The following is a 22,479-nucleotide window of genomic DNA, read 5'->3' on the forward strand; positions in this document are numbered from 1 at the left end:
TTGCTTTTCAAGGAAATGAAAAATAAAACATGGAAAAGCTAATGCCAAATTTCTTAATTTACAGTAACGTCTGTTGGAGGGCTTTAGAAAGCCAACGTTAACTAAACCCTGAAATTGATTTTCAATATATCAATCAGCTACTTGACAGCAGATAGCAATCCAGTTGAATATGTTTAAATCTTTCCAAAAAAAGTGTCAGTATCAAAAAGTGACAATGTTGATATCACAACTTCATGAACTTCCACTGGAAAAGATAACAACAAAGTTGAAGAGGAAAATGAAATAAAGAGAGTGATTCCTGGAATACTTACATAAAACACTCTTAGACCTCACAAACAAGACATGGACCTTAGTCAAGTCCATACAGACTTTTGTAAGCTTAAGTCACATGGGTCTAAGGATGATCATATGAGCTTAAATGAAGCAGGTCTAAGGCTTACTGCATGAGCTAAGGTCCATTGGGTCTAAGGCTTATTGCATGAGCTAAGGTCTATTGGGTCTATAAGTGACAACTTTGAGCTAAAGTCAATTGGGCCTATGGGTGACAATCAATTTTGAGCTAAAGTGGGTTTATGGAAAGTTGTCAAATATTTTTAAGAGTTGAACATCTGTTAATATTATATGTCAGCAACCTAATGCTAAGTGGCAGATGTATTGTAATTTATACCGTTCAGTGATGCATGCTACTGGATCCAGATTATTAAGACCTGTTAATTTAATTAGAAAAAGTCTCAAGTCATATCATTTTAGGTTTGAGGTCTAATAAAAAATAAAAAAAATATCTAATATTTTAAAAAATATGTCTAACCTAACAATGTTTGATAAACCTGGTTCATATACTCATACACTATGATACCTCAGAGGTTTCTATCCATAGGCTGTCACTCCACGTCACATAAAACAAGATTAAAACAAACATTGGAGGATTTTTTTAACTTGTCATTGATTAAGCTTACATAAATAGATCTGCACGTAATGCGGATCTACGACTCCAGGTAGATTAGGTACAGAGAACAAACACCGTAATTCAGGCAAAACCAAGGTGTTTAACACCAACCACTACTACCAGGTACCATATCTACAACACTACAACCCTCATAAACATTATAATTAACACGGCCAAATCATGATGACACAATACAAAGTATAAACAATTCTAATTTATCTTTCTTAATTAGGTCCCTTAATACATTGTGTATTGAATGGTCAAACAATTACACATGTCTCGCCTGGAAGCCACTGGGTTGGTTTGTTCCCTGCTCACCAGTGATCTACTATAGTGTACCATAGTTCACCTCGGACATGCCCAGGTATAATCACTACAGCCAGGGATTGTAAATCCAGCCACCACTAAACCAGTTGTCCCACTATCCAGTCATGTTTTTAGGGACAGATTGACCTTTATTGATGCAAAACTGTCCTTGAAATCCAATCATCTTAAAATCTAGCCACTTCTGTTGGGAATGAAGGTGTCTGGAAAATTTAGTCTCAAACTTTACATTTGTTTGTAAAGCTAGCCCTCAGAAAATGAATGAAATAAGCACAGGATGTCAGGATCCGAACTTCATCTTTATATATCTCTAGGGCACACCCTGAATACAGTCAAATCTGTCTATAAAGGCCAGATATAGCAGAAAACCAAAAACAGGTGGTTTGTATAGACAGTTGATCTTTATAGACAGGTGGTTAATATAAACACAGGTGCACTGACAGAATTATTAACCAGTAGCTTCTAGCTACATATATCTTAGTGATATAGCCAGGTGATAGTTATAGACAAGTGGTAGATTTTAACATGATTATGGTCTCTAAAGCAGGTTTGACTGTAGCTATAGCCAGGTGCATGGTTTCCAAGGCAGGTTTGACTGTAGTTATGGACAGGTGGTCTCTTAGGCAAGTTTGACTGTAGTTATAGACATGTGGTCTCTCGGGCAGGTTTGACTGTAGTTATGGACAGGTGGTCTCTTAGGCAAGTTTGACTGTAGTTATAGACAGGTGGTTTCTAAGGAAGGTTTGACTGTAGTTGTAGACAAGTGGTCTCTAAGGCAGGTTTGACTGTAGTTATGGACAGGTGGTTTCTAAGGAAGGTTTGACTGTAGTTATAAGACAGGCGGTTTCTAAGGAAGGTTTGACTGTAGTTATAGACAGGTGGTTTCTAAGAAAGGTTTGACTGTAGTTGTAGACAAGTGGTCTCTAAGGCAGGTTTGACTGTAGTTATGGACAGGTGGTTTCTAAGGCAGGTTTGACTGTAGTTGTAGACAAGTGGTCTCTTAGGCAAGTTTGACTAGTTATAGACGGGCAGTTTCTATTAGGCAGGTTTGACTGTAGTTATAGACAGGTGGTCTCTAAGGCAGGTTTGACTTTTATTCATAAAATCTATAGAACTGATGAATGGTACAGGGCTTACCATGATTTAAACATGGTAGAAGTCCCAGACATGTACTTACAACTTAACAGGTTCTCAAATGATGTAATATCCAGAAAATAAATCCAACAGCAAATAACATTCCTTTCATATATGGTCTATAAGGGTGTGGATTGACCTTGAGATTTCAATAAGATCCCCTCATATTTAAAATCTTCTGAAGCACTGGTCCATATAAATTTACTACTAAAAGCACCTATTTACTTAACCAAGTATTCTTATTCTATACAAATGGTACCTGTAAATGATAATGTTTATATAATTACCAGGTAAACGCATGCATTTATCAACATTTGTATGATACATATGACTGTACATACCAAGGTACAGGCATTTATCATTAGTTTCTATAGGTTATAATGACATTCATAAATAGTATTCAAATATCATATTACTCATAAATATCAATAAAAACAATTAGTATTCATATATACACAAGGATATTAATAAGAATATATCTAGATTAAAAACAAATTATTAAATTTTCATTCATACTGGAGAAAAAATAAAAATGAATACAAGTATTATAAATAATGTAAATGCATCGGTACACATTTATAACAATTGACAGGACAAACACAGTATCCTTTTTCAATGACACCATTCTATTCATTTCTTCTTCCTTAATCTACAAACTTAAATTGCTCAATTTGTGGCAACATGTTTAAATCATTGATACCAATTACATTGAATAATATTAATTAACTTTGGAAACTGAGACCCCTTGGTTATCGTTAATCTGGCTGAATAATTGTGAAGAGGTATGGACATTTTATATATAATAGAATGAGAAATTTTTCTTTTGTCCTTCAAACAAATGAAACATCTAACCCTGAACATCTAACCCTGAACATCTCAACATCTCAACGTTGTCCTGGTTATATCATATATGTGGGTATCAAGCAAGCAGAAATCTACAAGCCTCTAACGAAAGGTAAGTCTAAGATCTAAAGCAATATCAAATTAAACATTCTCAGGCAAAATTAGAGATAATGGCATAAGTGTCAACCTTCAAAAGGGAGAGACCTCCCACTCTGATCAGACACTTGGGGGGATATTTTACATGTATACACTGTAGTCTGTCTAAACTGGACAGCCGCAGGACCACATTATGTGTCTGGTTTGTAGAGTAACCAAGTATATAGAATCTACTTGTTATAAATGGTTATTGTCAGGACTACATTGTTTTGGCCAGAGTCCACTTAAGACATGCTGTCAGCTCGCATGGTAATACAAATAGATATTATGAGTAATGCATGGCAAATAAGTTAAGTATATATTATTATATCATTTGTATATAAATGAAAGGTGAAAATATTTTCAAAAATAGGGGACGCAGGGAAAGAAAGTCGAAAAAGGAGGAGACAGAGGGAAGAAATTCTTTGAAAGGTAAAGATTTCAAGGAGAACATCAATACAAGCAAGAGATTATTCCTGGAAAGGGAGAAATAATCAAAAAGGGGAGTGTTTTGGTTAAGGTGAGCACTTGACATGTATGTTATGGTTAAAATCTGATTACTTTTAGAAAGTAACCTTGAAAAGTTCTGCAATGTAACAGTATATACCTATAAGCAAAGCAAACTTCATAAAAGAGGTGTTTTAAATGTGAAATAATTTCTGTTTGAAGCCAAAGCAAGAAAGTAAATTCTGACCTACTATTAGACTAGAGATAAATGTGTAATTAATCTACAATTGTATTTTAAAATTTTAACCTTTTGTAACATTTGATTATATTCCCTCTGACGCTGACTGCCTAGGAATTCCTGTATGTTCTGGTGGTGTTCATCACTATTGCTCAACACACCTGTAGCCATCTGTAACAGGGAAGGATCGTACCAGGGCAGATGAAGGTACATTCAAATGCTAATCCTTGATGTTATTTTTTGTTTTAAATAAAAAAAAAATTAATAATCAAATGAGTGTATTTTCATTTCAAAACTTAGAATACCCAGTACAAATAGATAATTGATCAATATGCTGCATTCTATAAAGCTGGAGCTGCAGGTTTCAGGCAGATTTAGAATTGTAGCCATTTGAGTTAACTTGATTTCAGCAGATCCTGTAATCTATGAGAAAGTAGTCTTCAGGCACAATGGTGTTATTATACACAGCAATGTTTTGGTTACGTTAACTGATCCTGAGGTTCTAAAGATAGCAGAAGGCCACTCGAAACAAGGTTACAAAAAATAAGCAAGAAGAGCTCTTCCTTGTCTGAAACCTTCCTTGTATGCTGTATCATTAATTGAATAAAAACAATCGTGAATGTCGATTCAAATACATTAATTGTACATGAATAAAATAAACTAAATCATGTTTTAATCCAAAGATTTAAATTTAAGTAATGTATGTATTATTCACAAATCACATTTGGCCAGGAAAAAATAACCAGAAAGCATTGCTCAACAAAATAATAGGGTAAAATAGTATTGAATTCCTTTGAATTAAATCATACAAATGGTTACAAAGACCGATGATCGTGTGCAGTTGGTGTCAATAAAACTATCATTCTGTAAATAACGGCTGAGTAGATGTATTAATTATGACTGTACGAAGATAAAATATAATATTATTAGGATTGCCCCACACAAATTGATTTTAGTGTCAGTTTGGACCTGGAGTCACTGGATTATGAATACACACTGTGATTGGGTGGTTACCGGTTATTGAACAAGAGGTAATTTTATATCTCATAAATAGGGAACCTATACGCCAAATCCCCATACAAATACAGGTTAATGTCAACAACAATGCGGGGTATTATTCTGTGTCAAATCGTAGCGCTGATAATGTACTCTATCAACCTATCTCTCACACAATTTGTCAGTTGTCCATGATCAGAACAGTGGCCTTTTGTACAGCTTTTTATGATAATTCAAAATATTAGCCTTCAATATTCTCAGATGATGAATTAGAATACTAAACATGGAAGTTTATGATAATTTGGACAAGATATCATGTAAAAAAATAATGTTGTCCAGATGTGATATGATTTGGCAGAAAGACTCCATTTAATCATATTTTTGTTAATTGAAAAAATCAAAGAAAAGTAAATTATTGTTCATATTGTAATGAAAAAGGTGTTTAAATACTAACTTGAAATTTTCTTCCCAAAATTGTTTTTGTTTAACAAATAAAACTGCATTCTTTCTTTTTTATGACATGAATTAATTTATTTTCAGTTTTACAGAATTAATGATAAACATTCGAAGCAACTTTCAAAGTTATACTACATATATATACTGGAAGGCGGTTTAGGAAACATAGCAACAGGTACAGAGTCTATATATAACCCCCAGTAGATCTATCATACAGGTGTGACTACAATGTTCACCTCAAATGTATATCTTGTCAAATTTATTATTTACTGACCAAAATAAACTGAACATTCTAACTTCAGTGAGGTTCTATGGACACATGTCAATGTTACACGCGACCCGACTGACTCGTCACGTGCGATCAATTGATGGAGGTGCTGATAGTGGCCCGTCACTGAGGTACAAATGTGTCTTCTGGTTGTCAATGACAACAAATCTGGTCATATGAACGAGCTGACGACCTTAACGTCCACACACATATATACAGGTGTACGATTTAAACCACCATCTCAATGTTATATAGAATCCAGTGTGAATGGCTTTTGTCTGCCTGCTACCGAACGAACAAATAACAACAAGATGTGGGGTTTAGCCTTAGTAGCTCCTACAATAGTACCAGTAAATCGGCATGATCTCTCATATTTCAAGACCTGTTTTAAAAGATCTCCATTAAATCTATTAGGTACCTTTGACTGTTTACAAATTCTATACCTGCACAATCTGTGAACACTGTTATCTAGTGTATATGTATATATTAATGTTTCGATGGGTTTCAAATTCTTAAAAGTCCGACTCATCTCAACACCATGTACGACAGAATAGCAACGTTAAACAATACAGGTATAAAGGCTGTGTGGTTTTAATTTGAAACCTATCTTTAACATCAACAAAAGTATGCCTATATCCAAGATTTAACAGATAATTCACAGCCTATAACTGTATGTATTACACGGCTGTATGCAGTAGGATTAAACAAGAATTGGGCCCATTAATCAATGAGGTCAAGTTTAATTACCAACCTTTAGTTACTGATATTGCTTTAATTACTGTTAAATTAAAAAAACATTTAATGTCTTTAAGAAATATTTTCAGTTCTCACGAATTTTTGTCCATTTATATCAAATGGCCAAATAAATAACCTTAAAATCATATTGGTAAACCATCTAGTCACTTTTTACTACCATGAAGAAAGGGAATTTCTCTTTAGCTCCGTAGTTATAACATATTGGTAAACCCTCTAGTCACTTGTTACTAGCTCTGTAGTTATAACCTATTGGTAAACCATCTAGTCACCTGTTACTAGCTCTGTAGTTATAACATATTGGTAAACCATCTAGTCACTTGTTACTAGCTCTGTAGTTACAACATATTGGTAAACCATCTAGTCACTTGTTACTAGCTCCATAGTTATAACCTATTGGTAAACCATCTAGTCACTTGTTACTAGCTCTGTAGTTACAACAAATTGGTAAATTAAACTAGTCACTTGTTATTAAGCTCTGTAGTTTTAACATATTGGTAAACCATCTAGTCACTTGTTACTAGCTCTGTAGCTATAACATATTGGTAAACCATCTAGTCCCTTGTTACTAGCTCTGTAGCTATAACATATTGGTAAACCATCTCGTCACTTGTTACTAGCTCTGCAGTTATAACCTATTGGTAAACCATCTAGGCACTTGTTACTAGCTCTGTACTTATAACCTATTGGTAAACAATCTAGTCACTTGTTACTAGCTCTGTAGTTATAACATATTGGTAAACCATCTAGTCACTTGTTATTAGCTCTGTAGTTATAATCTATTGGTAAATAACTAGTCACTAATACTTGTTACTACCACAGAGAAAGGGAAAAGTTATATGTAGTACCGATGTCAACTCAATCAATCAAAATTATGATAGTAACTATTAGAAATCAAAAATATATTTGACAAAATACGTACAATCATTTACAAACCAAATGTTCATGTCAAAACATGATTTTAGACTGAGAAATTGAATTGTTTTATCAAAATCCTCATCTATAACTGTCCATTAGCAATTAGTTTCACATACTTATCAAAGCAAGTTTTGTACTTTATTAATTCAATTAGCTGGAACTGTTTATATCATACTGAATATAAAACAAATGTACGTACACTATGAAAGATATATGCTGTATCTAATAAATTTAAATTATCTTTTAAGTCTTTTTGTAAGAAATTCAACATACAGGTATATTCTTTTCATACCAGTGTTTGATAATTTATGTTTCTGCAAAGTCCCTTGCACAGCTGGTACAATTTAACAGTATTTATTGGTAAATATATCTTTGATTTCATTAACTACCCAATTAATATTTTTAATAAAGTGGTACTATGTACCAGAAACACATTTTCAACCAATAAGAAAAATAAATCCTTGAGTTGATTAGTTTTGAAAAATATTTTAAACAAACAGAGCAATCTACTGTATGGTACCCGTGTTTGTTATAACTTATATGGCAGGTATATTGATATGTAGGTATATAGTGGGAATGAAAAATTCAGCCTTGTGCAACTTGAAATCTTGCCAAGATCACGAAGGCATATACTTTATTCATTGAGCAGGGAGAAATGCCAGAGATTGAAAAAAATATTCCAGATTCAGAAAACACTTTTCACCATACTGGATATTTGCCACTTATATATTAACAATTTTCAAAGAAAGTCATGTGAATGTTTTTGGGGACAGATAATGTACACAGAGTTTGTAAATATCCTTAACCTTCACAATTGTAAGTGTATATATAACATTGATATATTACAGTCCTTATAAGCATTCAACAATTAACCAATACTGATACATTTCATTGGCAAACAGCCAATATTCTAACAACATTTAGGTGAGGAAGAATTACTTCAAGGAGGGAACTAAGAATATACATAAATATTTCAGAATATGTGTACACATTAAGAAAGAGAACTAAACATGTAACACCTTAATATCAGCTGGGCTTCTTCAATTAACTAGTCAACTTTCTGTGTTAAAATGTTACATTAAAAAAACGATCGAAGATGACAATGTAAAGTCAATTTAAAATCCAATTGAACTGAAATATAGATCATGTTATATCATATAAAAAAGAAGGAAAATTATGTAAAATGTGAAAAATGATGTCATAAGATGAATATTCCTGAAAAAAACCCACAAATTAGTTTTGACATCCACCCAGTAATATAACAAATATCTTACCACATTTTGTCCCTGGTTGGGGGCGGGCTGTCCGTTATATGTGTTGTAGTTTTGTTGATATCCATTTCCCACCATTGCTGATGACATGGTATGGTGATGGACTAAAAATAAAATCATACATCACTTGAAAATCTTTGAAACAGAAGTAGGAAAAGCAAATTTTCTTTTAGACAACATGTTATTTAGGCGAAACTAAAAACTGTAGTTGATTTGATTATGATTGGGAAAAATCTCTCTCTTGACAGATGGTGCCTACAATGTACATGAGTATCATTGTAACTGTAAGTGTTTTTTAAACCTTCCTGGGCATTTGGACAATGGGCTTTAGAGCTAAAAAAAATAATAGCATTTTTTCCTCTCTATAACCTGATTCACTTTGTACATTAACTTCAATTAAAATGGTCTGTTACACCTATAAAATCAATAAATATAGAATCAATATTTGTCTTATACATTATATTTGACCATTTAAACCCGGCACTACAAAAATGAGATCTATCACACATGTATTGGAGTGTATACCTCCTTTACCAGGATAAAAACGGCTTCTAAAGTGATCTGTCATACGCAAACCTCCCTATATACATGTATGTACTAATACATTGAAGAGAGTTTTTAAGTGATATGCCAAAGTGCCGTGGACCAGTATGTAACAAGTCAACAAACATGTACAAAGCCAATAGCCTGATTATATACAAGGAAATCGTTCCAACTCTAGTGAAAAGCTCTTGATATGAAAGCAGATTAATCTACTTTCTTACAGATTAGGTTTATACTAAGCCATTCATTTTCAAACAACAATTTTGTATTCATTCACTGTAAAATATGTCATGACATTAGTCATTTCATCTCACCTTGAATGTCTGTTTCCTTCTTTAAATAAGCACTTATTTAAAGATATAAAATAAAATCCTAAAAACATTTTGGCGGAATTTTCAACACTTTAAAACATAAAACGGGTTTACTGTAACACTTTAAAAATATGTATAAATTATCAAATTTGGATCAATGAAGCATATACCCGTCACTTTCCCTGCCACTAAACATAAACAATTGATGATTTTTTTGGAAAATATGAATAAATCTAGATTTTAATATTTATTTATTGTAGGCCTATGATTTTGCTTGTTTTTAGTTCCTTTTTTTATAAATATATCAACATAATCATATTTGATACTAATTATAGCCATGTGAAAATAATTGTTTTGTTGTTTAATTCATATTAATCTAAATTAATGAAGTGATCACCTGGCTGTATTAAGAATGTTAGTATTTTATTAAATTAAGGTACATTACAGCACAGTAACATATATGTGTGTGTGCTTCTGTAAAACTGATGTTACTCACACTATAATGAAAATAAAATAGATTAAATATAATATCAAGAATAGGTTTCCAATGTCAAAATCGAAGTTTTCTTAATCTCAATTATATACACAAATTACCTGTATATGTGGTAGCGAATGTCAAATCCTGTAACGGTCAGAATCCGGTTCCAATATTCTCTAAGACAATGTGGTTGACAGGTACAAAGATACGATCGCGTGGTTAGCAACACCCAAACCACAAATAAATCCCTGTCCTTCTTCCGACCAAAAACACATTCATAAAAATTGAATCACTTGGTTATTGACTTTGTTTATGTCTTCTTTTGACAAGCATGTGTTATAACCCCAAAACGAAGAAAATTATTATATATTCCTATGTAAACAAATACCCTGGGTGATCCAGTCCGCCATGTCCGTCAAGCACTGCTTGGTAAGAACTAATCAAGAAAACATTACCATTTCTGTGTATATGAATCCGGATTCTTCTTCAATAGCAACAGCCCTCTTCATAAAATCGAATAAAAGTGAACAATAGCATGCGTATTTCCTATATCATATAAATATTTTAAATCAAAAAAAGAAAAATGAAACGAAATACTTGTAATTCTGTTATTATTATTCAGATTGTTTTACCATAATGCCCATACCTATTTCAGTTTTAATTTTAGAACCAGTACTTGACCTCCGGTTCAAAGAGACGTCACGCATGCGCATATGTTATAAATAAATGAGCGCCAGATTCGAGGGCTGCTGTTTAAAACATCAACAATTCATCACATGCATGATTCTACGATTTAAAATAACTGTGTAAATCAGTATGCATATAAAGACGGTCGTGATCGACGGCTTCAAGTCCTACGCACAAAGGACTGAAGTCAGTGGCTTCGATCCCCTCTTCAACGCAATCACGGGTTTGAATGGAAGTGGAAAGTCTAACATTTTGGACTCGATTTGTTTTCTTCTCGGCATTACAAATTTGTCTCATGTTAGTACAGTAGTTTCATCTCTCTATTAAAGTGATGTTGTTTTATATTCACATCATAACTTATTTAATAGTCAGCACTCCTATCGTTTCCGATCAGGTGTTATTCTCGCTTTGTGGTTAATTTTTGCAAAATTATACGGATACCAAATTTTGTATTTTTATCACCCAATGGTGCATTCACACAGCATATGAAAAGTATGTTTGTGAGTTTTTTAATACCTGATTGAGAATATAGAATGTTTTGTAGATAAAAAAAATGAAGATTCTCGAATATGAAATTAGTAACACACATGACAAAAAAATGGGGTGCAGTCGTTTCGGTAAAAAAGAAGATGTTTCGATACTTTTTGTAAGTCGTTTCGGTACTTGTATTTAAGTTGTTTCGGTACTGCAATAATTTTGATTATTGTTTCGGTACTTCGTACTTTGGTATCTAAACGACCGGGGTGCAGTCGTTTCGGTACTTCAAAAAGAAGATGTTTCGGTACTTTTTGTAAGTCGTTTCGGTACTTGTATTTAAGTTGTTTCGGTACTTCAATAATTTTGATTATTGTTTCGGTACTTCGTTTATTAGTTAATAAATATTTTTCATTCGTTGTTTATTGTTTAAACAATTACGCAGATCAGTCAATCTTTGTTTTCATACTTCAAATGTGATCCTGCAACATACGCGATGGTTGTTTATTTAATGTTTGCTTTTTTAACTGAGCAGCTGAGTAGATCGGAGTAGCTCTTTAGGAGAAACTCAACAGTGAGGGAATTCACCAACTTGTCATAAAAATGAGGGTTCCACTATCAAATTTATCAAAAACTCATCACATCTTCGGCTATGATAGTAGCTATTGAATGACGATGTGAATTATGTTGTTAACTGTTTTTAAATGTATTTTTGTTTTTGTTTACTGAGTATAAATATATGCTATCCCTGTATGGAAATAAAATTATTCATCAATGTAATAATATTAATTGTTTAATTTTTTGTATTCATGATTGAAACGAACGCCGCATATCGATCGAAACGAAAAAAAATGATGAGAGAAAATAGACGTACATGTAAGGGTACTTCAGATGATACATCATGAAGCGTCATGTGTATTTTGCAATCCTCTTTTCCAAATCATATAATGTTGAATAGCAGCTCTAAATATAAATCATTAAATAACAGTACAAACTCATTTTGCGGTACCCTCACGTGTATTTTTTGTTTATGTCGCTGACATATATATTAGTAATTCCTGTAGGGACTCTATCTAAATTAGAGATTTATAATGATAGAAAATCTATCATTATAAATCTCTGATTTAGATAGAGTTCCTATAGGAATTAACATATTAGATATCAAGTTTGTGCTTATATCAAATATACATGGACTGTATCTAAACAAGCAATGTTTTCCATAAGTACCGAAACGATTTTCAGAAGTACCGAAACGACTTTCAGAAGTACCTAAACGACCTGAATTCCAAAAAAATGGAATGGGAAGTATCAAAACGTCTTGTGCATACTGAAATAAGTCTTATAATTCAGACTTTTTTACACACCATAGATAATAGGTCTATGAGATGCAAATTTCTTACAGGAAAGTTGTACTTGTACATTCGGTGTTCAATATATATATATATATATATAGCATGGAATAAAGAAAATATCTAATAATAAAGGAAGATAAGTAATTTCTCAAAGGACTTTTTCTCTCACTACAGTTACTTATCAATGAATGTGCACTACTAATGTGCACAGACAATTTGGTCTATGAAGTAAAATGAAATTATTCACTTAGACCTACAGTGTTTTTCATGGTCTTCTTCCTTTACAAGGATTAGACTCAAAGGTTTGAGTGCACTTGATCCTGGGAGGTGGCATTAAAAATGTTAAAAACAATCATTTTTGTTAATTTGTACTATAAGATAAAAATAGAAAACACTTCATGGAAGGTGAGTGTACATGTCTATGGGTCTGCCATTAAGTTCAAAAATATACTAATATTTTATTTTTACTTATTGTCAGGTGCGTGCAACAAATTTACAAGAACTGGTGTACAAGAATGGTCAAGCTGGTATCACAAAGGCAACTGTCAGCATTACATTTGATAACATGGACAAGAAACAGAGTCCTCTTGGATATGAACAGTATAATGAGTTCACTGTCACAAGACAGGTAGGCAGTACTATCTGTTGTTTTCAATTTGAGAACTGTCAATGATTTGGACACTGTAAAAAAACAGGGTATCCATGAAATTAAATTTGGAAAATTTGGTCAAAATTTTGTGATACTGGAGTTTATTGAAACTTGATTTTTCAACACAAAAAAAGTTGTAAAATAAACCACATATACTTTATTGATGGCAATAAGAATGTGTGTAATTTTTTAAGATTTCTTAAAGAGGAAAAAAATATGCATGTTGTGTTGGTTTACCTTACAAAGCAGAATTGCTATTCCAGGGCTTTTAAAGACATTGCACTATGTTGTTACATGGAACACTGTGAACTCCACAATTTACCTGGGACTTGTGCATGCCAGAATAACACAAAAATTCTGCAATAATATCTGCCTTATTTAACTAGGAATTTACTTATTTCAGGTTGTGATAGGTGGCAGGAATAAATATCTCATCAATGGTAGCAATGCTAACAACACCCGAGTCCAGGACTTGTTCAGGTCTGTCCAGCTAAATGTCAACAACCCACACTTCCTCATCATGCAGGGGCGGATAACTAAAGTCCTCAATATGAAACCTCCTGAGGTAAATAAAATGGCAGGGTTAAACTCTGTTCTGAATATTTAGATATTTCATTTTTGAAAAATTGGTATCTGACAGGTACAACTCACCTCTTCGCGTCTGCATTTTAGACTCTTTGCAAAGATGTCATGTAAATACCACCCTTTATTTGTTCATTTATGTGTATATATTAAGTGATTGTAAGCCTTTGTTTTTGTGTCACAATTACAACTAATACTATTATCCATATGTTGTAAAGCACTTCAGAGTAATTTTACAAATTGTATAGGGTGCTATATATAAATGTTGTATATTATTATTATTAAGAACCCTTTCTAAGATACACACAGTGAATAATGATCACTAGGTTCATTTATCTATTTTTCTGTTCTGTAATACAATATTCTATAAATATTACAATGACACCTGTCTAAACTAACCTCTGATTATTTTGACATCCTGTCTAATCTTACCTCTGACATCCTGTCTAATCTGATGTCCTGTAGGTATCTTCTCTTATGCAACATTAATGCTGAAATCCCATTTCATATAACACTAATAAAATAAGACTTCCATATAGAGACATTCTTTCTATTCTGACCAATATATTGTGTTCCAGTATATCTGACGAGACAGGTTTCACATTAATAATGTTTTTATTTATCTGTTACAGATTTTGTCTATGATTGAGGAGGCAGCAGGAACTAGATTGTACGAGAGTAAAAAGGAAGCAGCTCAAAAAACCATTGAGAAAAAGGATGCTAAATTAAGAGAAATTGATATGGTAAGTACTTTAATAATTCATTTACCTTCCATAGTTAAATACAAATCTGTGAATAAGGTCAAATGCTAATAATTTTGTGAAACAAAAAAAACATGAAATAGCTTCTGCAACAGAAAATCGGGAAATATTTAAAATAAGATGCCTCTTGTTCTGAAGAAGCTTTCTTACCCAAAGTGAGGTTTGGTTTTTAAATCTACATTTTGTAAATGCTTTTGCACTTGCTAAAAATGTCTGATTTTTTTAATTGGTACATGTATTGAAATGTTTATTCAACATAACAGTCTTTTTTGTGTATTTGTTAAGATTTTAAAAGAAGACATTGCACCAACTCTTAGTAAGCTGAAGGAGGAGCGATCATCTTATTTGGAGTATCAGAAGATTATACGGGAGTTAGAACATCTTAACAAACTCTACATAGCCTACCAGTTTGTTTGTGCTGAGGTAAGTAACATAATGAGTATGTATTGTTAGGTTTTCATGCATATTTTATGCTTGTTTTACTTAAATAATTATTTACATTTCATCAGCAAAAGAAAATGTCTTAGTTTTGTCAATCATTTTTCCCAGTTTGGACTCCGGGTCTGATTCCCAATATACCATGATAAATCCCTGAAATATGTCTAACAAACTAAAATGAATGACTATCCTTGAAATCAAATGTTTGATAACCAATTATCACAATTTTCTTCTCTAATACCACACATATAGATCAAGGAGATCTTTTAAAACTTGCTATCAAATTATTTCATGAATTAAACTAATGCACATATTACATGTATGCTATTGTAAAGAAGTTAATGGAACTGACCTTTTTTTTTATAAGGACCAGCTATATTATTTTGTCTTGTTTGAGTTGTTAAACCCCATTGTCGGTTTGACAGTGGTGTTAGTCAGTGTTTTACTTCTAATATTAGGGTCAGGCTGCTGTTTTCTGGAACAAATTCACATAGTAAAGGTTTTGTGTAACACTGATAATAGTCAAAAGTCCTCAAATACTGTATCAGCTGGGGTCTTTATTTCACATTCATGTTTAAGGTAAACAAAAAATAGCCAAAAGAAAACCTCAAAATTCAAGCTCACAGTATTTGTATTTTTCCATATTTTGTTTTCATGAAAACGTTATTTCCACCTTCAGAATTAAGCCCAATTACTATCAATGTTTTATTTTTCAGGAAAGGAGAAAGAAATCAGCTGAAGAATTGTTAGAGATGCAGGAAGGGATCAAGTCTCTGAAGGACAGGATGGTGGAGGTGATTGTAGAGCAATATTAGTTACCTCCCTTGTGATTTACATCACAAGATGTGTTCATATGCACTCTTCAACAATTTGTTATTCATATGAATTATATTCAGTAAACCATCAAAATCTATTGTTATTGGCTTAGGTGGCTGTTCATAGAATTTGCTTATTGGTCATGTATTAAGACCTTGAAAAGTGCTGAAAATTATCAGGAGGCGCCTTGGAAATTGCTTCATATTCATTATTCTAAGAAAAAGACTCATCATTTTTTTTTTACCTTTGTCAGTCAACTAATGAAAAATTTTAAATTAGGAAAATTGATAAATAAGAAGATTTAGTATGCTTTGAAAGTGAAGTTCAGTAAATTAATTCAGTTCAATTGTAAATTATTGAATGCCTCCATATTGAAGCCCTTTTAAATTTCAATCTGTACTTTTAAATTTCAAATTGTAATCATGAAAAATACTTGATATTATACCAGATGATTTTATGAACTTTGATAGTGCACTGTCTAAACATATTTTGATAATTATCGAGGATGTTGTATCACTGTTTAGGACTATCCCAGATACGAAAATGTGACGGATTTATGATACCCATCACTCACTATTTGAATTTTCTTATATTGTGATAATGATTTTTTAAAGACACACACACCTTTAAATATCTGTCAACCTTGTCCTCTTCAGATTGATGGTAAAGTTAAAGAATTGGATGGAGTGATTGATGCTCTACAGCGTAAGAGGGACCAAGAGTCGGGTAGTGTGATGCAAAAGTTAGAAGAAAACCTAAATGAACAGAAGAAAGCAGAGGCTCGGGCACAGAGTGCCATAGACAACAAGAAGGAAGGCCTGAAAGCAGAGCAGAAAAAGCGAAAAGAGCTCACCAAACACTCCGAGGAGGTAGGTTCATGTAATTAACTGTATATCCTTTGACAAGTATGGGTCCCATTTCTTCAAAGAAATTGATCAGTCTTTTAAATGTAAAAACAATTTATGGTAAATTTAAGTTTCAGGTATTACATCATCCCCACATTAAAGTGCCTTTCAAAATTCTGAAAACTATTAGGCCAAATAAAATTAATTACTTGGTTCTCAGGCCATTTTTTTTCAAAAGAGATGCGGCAGGGCGGGATATTTTTTTTCATTTTAAATGGCAAAAAGAGACGAGGGCGATTTTTTTTTATTGTGAAGTTTGTAAAACGTTCATTGTGGGCATTTCCTTGTCTTTTTATAGTTGTGTAGATACGCGTCATAGACCAAGCCTCCGAAAATACCCCAACGATGTTCCAGACGAGAATCACTAAACCCCCCACCCCCCCATTCCTTATTTGTACCGAAATGAGCGCCATTTGTACACAAGACTAATAAGTCATAATCACTTTAACGCTTGCCTGTATATCAATCCTTATCTTTATTCAAACGTTTCGGGACTTGGGTGACTAACGAGTAAAATCAACATGCGGACCAATTTTACGGATTTTTTTAAAGATGGTGGCTGGCGCATTCACAAAAATTTTTTTATTACTTTCACGATAAAATCGGCAATGCGGTGCCCTAAAATGAAATGAGCGCAGGCCTGAGGACCAAGTAATAAAAAAAATTGGGCCTTACGTAACCTGTCTAGAAAGCACATGTTAATCAAGAAGAAAAAAGCATTACACAATTTGTGTTTGAGCTGTTACTACTAATAAAGAAATCATTGTTATATTTCATGGTGTTAAATTTTTGGTGGACTAGAAATATTTTCACTATTAATTGCAATGCATTGATACAGGACAAAAAAGCACTGCAAGCCAAGGAGAAAGAGTGTGGTAAGGTGGATGGTACGCTGGAGAAGCTACAGGAGCAGAGTAAGAGTGACCAGGAGGCTCATGTGGCAGCCCAGAAACACTACCAGGCTGCAACCTCTGGTCTATCTAAAAATATAGATGGAGAGGATGCCAGTCTTAACGACCAGCTCATGAGTAAGTGGTCAAGAATAGTTTAAAGGCAAAAAAGAGATTGTTTTACCCCTATACTTAGATACACTTTAAGATAGCATTTCCAGTTTTAAAAAATCCAATTCCATTTAGACTGAGTACAAGAATGTTTGAATTCCAGTGCTCTGATAGGCCTTGGTTCAATTCCCAGTCTTGAGGGCAATGTTTGTTGGACCTTGAAATAGTTGATACTGCAGCTGAGTTCTCTGTAGCTCAAATTTACAACAGAAGGATTAGCTGAGGCCCTAGAAACTATTTAACGGGACACATTTTTAGTTATTTTGAAACCCCATGCAACTGTTTTACCTCAATTTCATGTAAAGTCAGTTCCAAGATGAACACTTGGTTTGGTCATATTTTTTTATCGTTTTCACCATGGGTGATTTTATTGACCTGCAGCTTGACCTGAATTTACATTATAGGCAAATAGTTCTATAGATTACATAATGGGCAAAGAGTTCTATAGATTACATAATAGGCAAAGAGTTCTATAGATTACATAATAGGCAAAGGGTTCTATAGATTACATAAAAGGCAAAGAGTTCTATAGATAACATAAAAGGCAGAGTTCTATAGATTACATAATAGGCAAAGGGTTCTATAGATAACATAAAAGGCAAAGGGTTCTATAGATTACATAAAAGGCAGAGTTCTATAGATTACATAAAAGGCAAAGAGTTCTATAGATTACATAATATGCAAAGAATTCTATAGATTACATAATAGGCAAAGGGTTCTATAGATTACATAAAAGGCAGAGTTCTATAGATTACATAAAAGGCAAAGAGTTCTATAGATTACATAATATGCAAAGAATTCTATAGATTACATAATAGGCAAAGGGTTCTATAGATTACATAAAAGGCAGAGTTCTATAGATTACATAAAAGGCAAAGAGTTCTATAGATTACATAATATGCAAAGAATTCTATAGATTACATAATAGGCAAAGGGTTCTATAGATTACATAAAAGGCAGAGTTCTATAGATTACATAAAAGGCAAAGAGTTCTATAGATTACATAATATGCAAAGAATTCTATAGATTACATAATAGGCAAAGAATTCTATAGATTACATAATAGGCAAAGAGTTCTATAGATTACATAATAGGCAAAGAGTTCTATAGATTACATAAAAGGCAAAGAGTTCTATAGATTACATAAGCAAAACATTATTTAGATTTTGGATTCAATGGTAACAAACTTTGAGAATTTTGTTACAAGTATAACAATTATTCATGGTAAAGTTTGTTTTTTATAGCTGCCAAGAATGAGATCAGTACAGCAGAGACAGAGACAAAGCAAGCTCAAATGAGGTAAAGGCAGTGACAAAAATACATAAGTTTGTAGGAAGTTGAGGAAAACTGTATCTTGAGGTATTAAATATTCATTCTATTCACATTAAAATACATCATTATGTGAATAAATCAGAAGAAGAAATTATGTTATGATCCACAATTCTGTAATACAACATAATCTGAGTTTAAAATGCTATTTAATCTTATACTGCAATTTAGTTTCGGCTATTTTGGACACAAATATATGAGGAGAACCTTATTAATGAAAGTGCAGACCTATTTATTTTTTCCTTGACCAGACCGAATTACTGAATTAGTCCCACCAATGTACAGTACAATAGTATTATCAAGGTCACATACACTTTAAAAGAAATAGTGATATAAATAAAAACTACCATTCTGAGATATTTCCAATCTCTTTGTGTTTAAGTGTGCTTCGTTTTTCAGTCTTTGGAATACTATGGTAGATAGATATTAAAGAAAGGATTTCAATTTATGAAATGAGAACAGTTGATATACAGCATTGATTTGTTATACCCAACAGGCTAAAACATGCCCAACAAGAGATCAAGAAGAAGCAGGCAGACCTGAAGAAAACTGAACAGGGGTACAAAAAGGACCAAACCGCTTATGAAGCTATTGCCAAAAACATGACTGCCCTTGAGGTTGGTATCATTACAGACAAATTTGTTAGTAATTGTTGTCAAAGACTTTATTAAAATCTGAGCTTTTAATATTGTAAGACCAAAAGTTCTCAATATGCTTATCCTTGAATATTACTTAGAAATAACGATACCAGTATAAAAAAAGGAAATCTATCCGACGTCTGAATCGCATTGAACTTTCTGCAACTGTTCAATAAGACGTAATGAATAAATATATAATATTATTAAAATATCAAGATAACTTTTGCAAACAATTTGGTTTTTCTTTCATAATCGTTATGTTAATTTCTTGTGAAATTGTTTACTGTTCATTTTGTAGGCAGAGATGAAGAAGTTAGGATTTGAAGAAGGTAAAGATGACAAGTTGTCTGCAGAGAGGAGAAGCCTCGGTCAGGAAGTTCAGCAGTTACAGGAGAAACTGGAGACCCTGGAGGCTAGGTAATAGTTAAGTATGGCAGTGTTTAGTAGACCTGTCATGGTAGTATCGTGATATCTGGGGTACATTGCAGTAGTTGTCATTTCACAACTTGTACATTTTACTTCTCTTTTCAGTTTGTTGTAAATATGCTCGATCAAGCAACAACATATCTTATGTGGAAGGGTAGTTATAATTTGATAAATAACGACGGAAGTAGTCAAAATTGAAGTATACTATAGCAGTGGTTATGTATTGTTTGAATACTATCAGTAGGCAGCTGTTCAGGAAACCAGTATCGCAATGCATTGATAGTTCAATTTAACTTTCACATTCTTGGTAGGTAGGCCCAGTCATGCTCACTTAAGGAATGCTGCACCTCAACCATATTAACAGCAATCTTATTAGGGCCCCGTATCGGAGATACGGGTGCCCTATATAGTAATCACTGTCTGTCTGTCCGTCCACAAATTTTGTTCCTGGCTGATAACTTTGGTATTTATTGACCGATGTACATGAAACTTGGTCAAGATGTTCAGTTCACAAAAATACACATTGAGGAAAAAAATTCAAGGTCATTAGGTTCAAAGATCAAGGTCACATTTTACATCTTTTCACTGATAAACATTTTGTTATGACGTTATGAAGCAAAGTTGATCAGAATTAAACAAGGAGTCAACTGACCAAAGGTCAAGGTCATCGGATCAGGGGTCAAGGTCAAATTTTGTAGCTTTTCACTGGTGAACATTTCGCTGTGACATTATGAAGCAAAGTTGTTTGGAATTAAACAAAGAGACATACTGAGGTAAAAAGTTGAGGTCAAAGGTCAAGGTCAAATTTTGCATCTTTTCACTGATGAACATTTTGTTACGACATGATGAAGCAAAGTTGATCATAATTAAACAAGGAGTCAATTGACCAAAGGTCAGGGTCATTTGGTCAAAGGTCAAGGTTAAATTTTGTATCTTTTCACTGGTGAACATTTCGCTATGACACTTTGAAGCAATGTTGCTCAGAATTAAACAAGGAGTCAACTGACCATAGGTCCAGGTTACGGGGTCCAAAGGGTCAAGGTCAAGTTTTGTATTTTTCACTGATGAACATTTTGTTATGATATTAAGAAGCAAAGGTCGGAATTAAAGAATAGGTCAACTGACCAAAGATCAGGGTCACTGGGTTAATGGTCAAGGTCATTTGGGTCCAATGGTCAAAGACAAAGTGGATCTTTGACTTTGACCCTGGTTCTTGATGGAGGAGGTATATAAGGTGAAATAAAACAAATCAAAGCTAACAAATGAGTATTGCACCGGTATTTACATTTCTGTTAGCCCAGCAAATATGGAGGTGGAAGGAAACAAGACTCACATCATAGTACATGTAAAATGTATATTTTGCTTCCTTGCGATTCTTTTTGAAGTCCAAATGTCAAACGTCAAGCTCAGCTATATGGGCAGATTGCTTCTTGATGATTATGGGGGATATATTGCCACTAGATGGGGCCCTTATTGACCTGTCAGTGTTGTAGTTATGTACTACCCTCAGTTTTATTATGATTTTATCATAGGCAAATATATTGAGGAAGTTTGAATTAGTGGATTTTGTGCAAACTAAAAATGTGTAAATTGAACTCTCACTGACATAGCTGCTATACAGTATGGTTTTGGTTCCAGATTTCCACAACTGCAGTTTGAGTACAGAGATCCTGAGAAGAACTTTGACAGGAGTAAGGTGCATGGACTTGTATGTAAACTGATCAAGGTCGTGGATGTGAGGAACGCCACAGCTTTGGAAGTCTCTGCTGGAGGGAAGGTAAGTCATCGTCTGACGTAACTGACGAGTGGTGATAGGAACTAGGTTGCTAGGAACTGGTGGACCAAAGTTCTGAATACTCCACTCCATTGCTCTGTTCATAAAAAAAGTTTTAGTTTGAACATGTTATTTATATATTAAACTTCAAATGAAAAGGAGTAAATGAGGTTTGGTTCTGTCCTCTACAATATCTATATCATAAATTCCAAATCATTATCAATAAAAGATTATTGAATAATACAGTTGTGGTACCGCACAACGCACCAAAAATAGCGTGCGCACACCGTGCATACATCGTTCACACACCGTCCGCACATCGTTCACACATGGTGCGCACAACTGTGCGATTTAGCAATCGTTCGCCCCGTTGTGCGCTTCTCTCCGCACAACTGTGCGATTTGGTATCATTTGTAGATCAAAATTACGGAATGACAAAAATACGGAAGGCTTGTATGCGATAATGTACACTGTGTATATATCTGTAATTTCTCATCACAATAATCAAGATTATACAATTTCACAA

The 22,479-nt window shown here is 33.3% G+C and overlaps 2 protein-coding genes across 12 annotated transcripts in view; one reads left to right on the plus strand and one right to left on the minus strand.

The window, feature by feature from the left end:
• Window positions 1-10,511, minus strand: part of LOC110465456 (serine/arginine repetitive matrix protein 1-like) — a 73,671-nt gene extending 63,160 nt beyond the window's left edge. For 8 of the 11 annotated variants that reach the window (XM_021521278.1, XM_021521274.1, XM_021521280.1 and 5 more), the window contains exons 1-3: window positions 10,178-10,510; window positions 8,733-8,833; window positions 4,137-4,238 (exon numbers count right to left, since the gene is read on the minus strand). In XM_021521278.1, coding sequence (XP_021376953.1) covers window positions 4,137-4,238; window positions 8,733-8,819 — 189 coding nt within the window. In that variant the 5' untranslated portion in view covers window positions 8,820-8,833; window positions 10,178-10,510. Of the gene's footprint in view, window positions 1-4,136; window positions 4,239-8,732; window positions 8,834-10,177 lie in introns of all 11 variants that reach the window. The other 3 variants (XM_021521272.1, XM_021521271.1, XM_021521277.1) reach the window with 2 other exon arrangements.
• Window positions 10,512-10,767: 256 nt separating this feature from the next.
• The window catches only part of LOC110465448 (structural maintenance of chromosomes protein 2-like), a 27,871-nt gene continuing 16,159 nt past the window's right edge, over window positions 10,768-22,479 (plus strand). Inside the window, exons 1-12 of the mRNA XM_021521257.1 lie at window positions 10,768-11,045; window positions 13,053-13,202; window positions 13,627-13,788; window positions 14,438-14,548; window positions 14,852-14,989; window positions 15,721-15,798; window positions 16,477-16,689; window positions 17,564-17,753; window positions 19,031-19,085; window positions 19,612-19,732; window positions 20,052-20,170; window positions 21,818-21,956. Of these exons, the coding sequence (XP_021376932.1) occupies window positions 10,878-11,045; window positions 13,053-13,202; window positions 13,627-13,788; window positions 14,438-14,548; window positions 14,852-14,989; window positions 15,721-15,798; window positions 16,477-16,689; window positions 17,564-17,753; window positions 19,031-19,085; window positions 19,612-19,732; window positions 20,052-20,170; window positions 21,818-21,956 (1,644 nt within the window). The 5' untranslated portion in view covers window positions 10,768-10,877. The remainder of the gene's footprint in view (window positions 11,046-13,052; window positions 13,203-13,626; window positions 13,789-14,437; window positions 14,549-14,851; window positions 14,990-15,720; window positions 15,799-16,476; window positions 16,690-17,563; window positions 17,754-19,030; window positions 19,086-19,611; window positions 19,733-20,051; window positions 20,171-21,817; window positions 21,957-22,479) is intronic.

The sequence above is a fragment of the Mizuhopecten yessoensis genome, unplaced genomic scaffold (assembly GCF_002113885.1).
Source record: "Mizuhopecten yessoensis strain PY_sf001 unplaced genomic scaffold, ASM211388v2 scaffold11079, whole genome shotgun sequence".
NCBI lineage: Eukaryota > Metazoa > Mollusca > Bivalvia > Pectinida > Pectinidae > Mizuhopecten > Mizuhopecten yessoensis.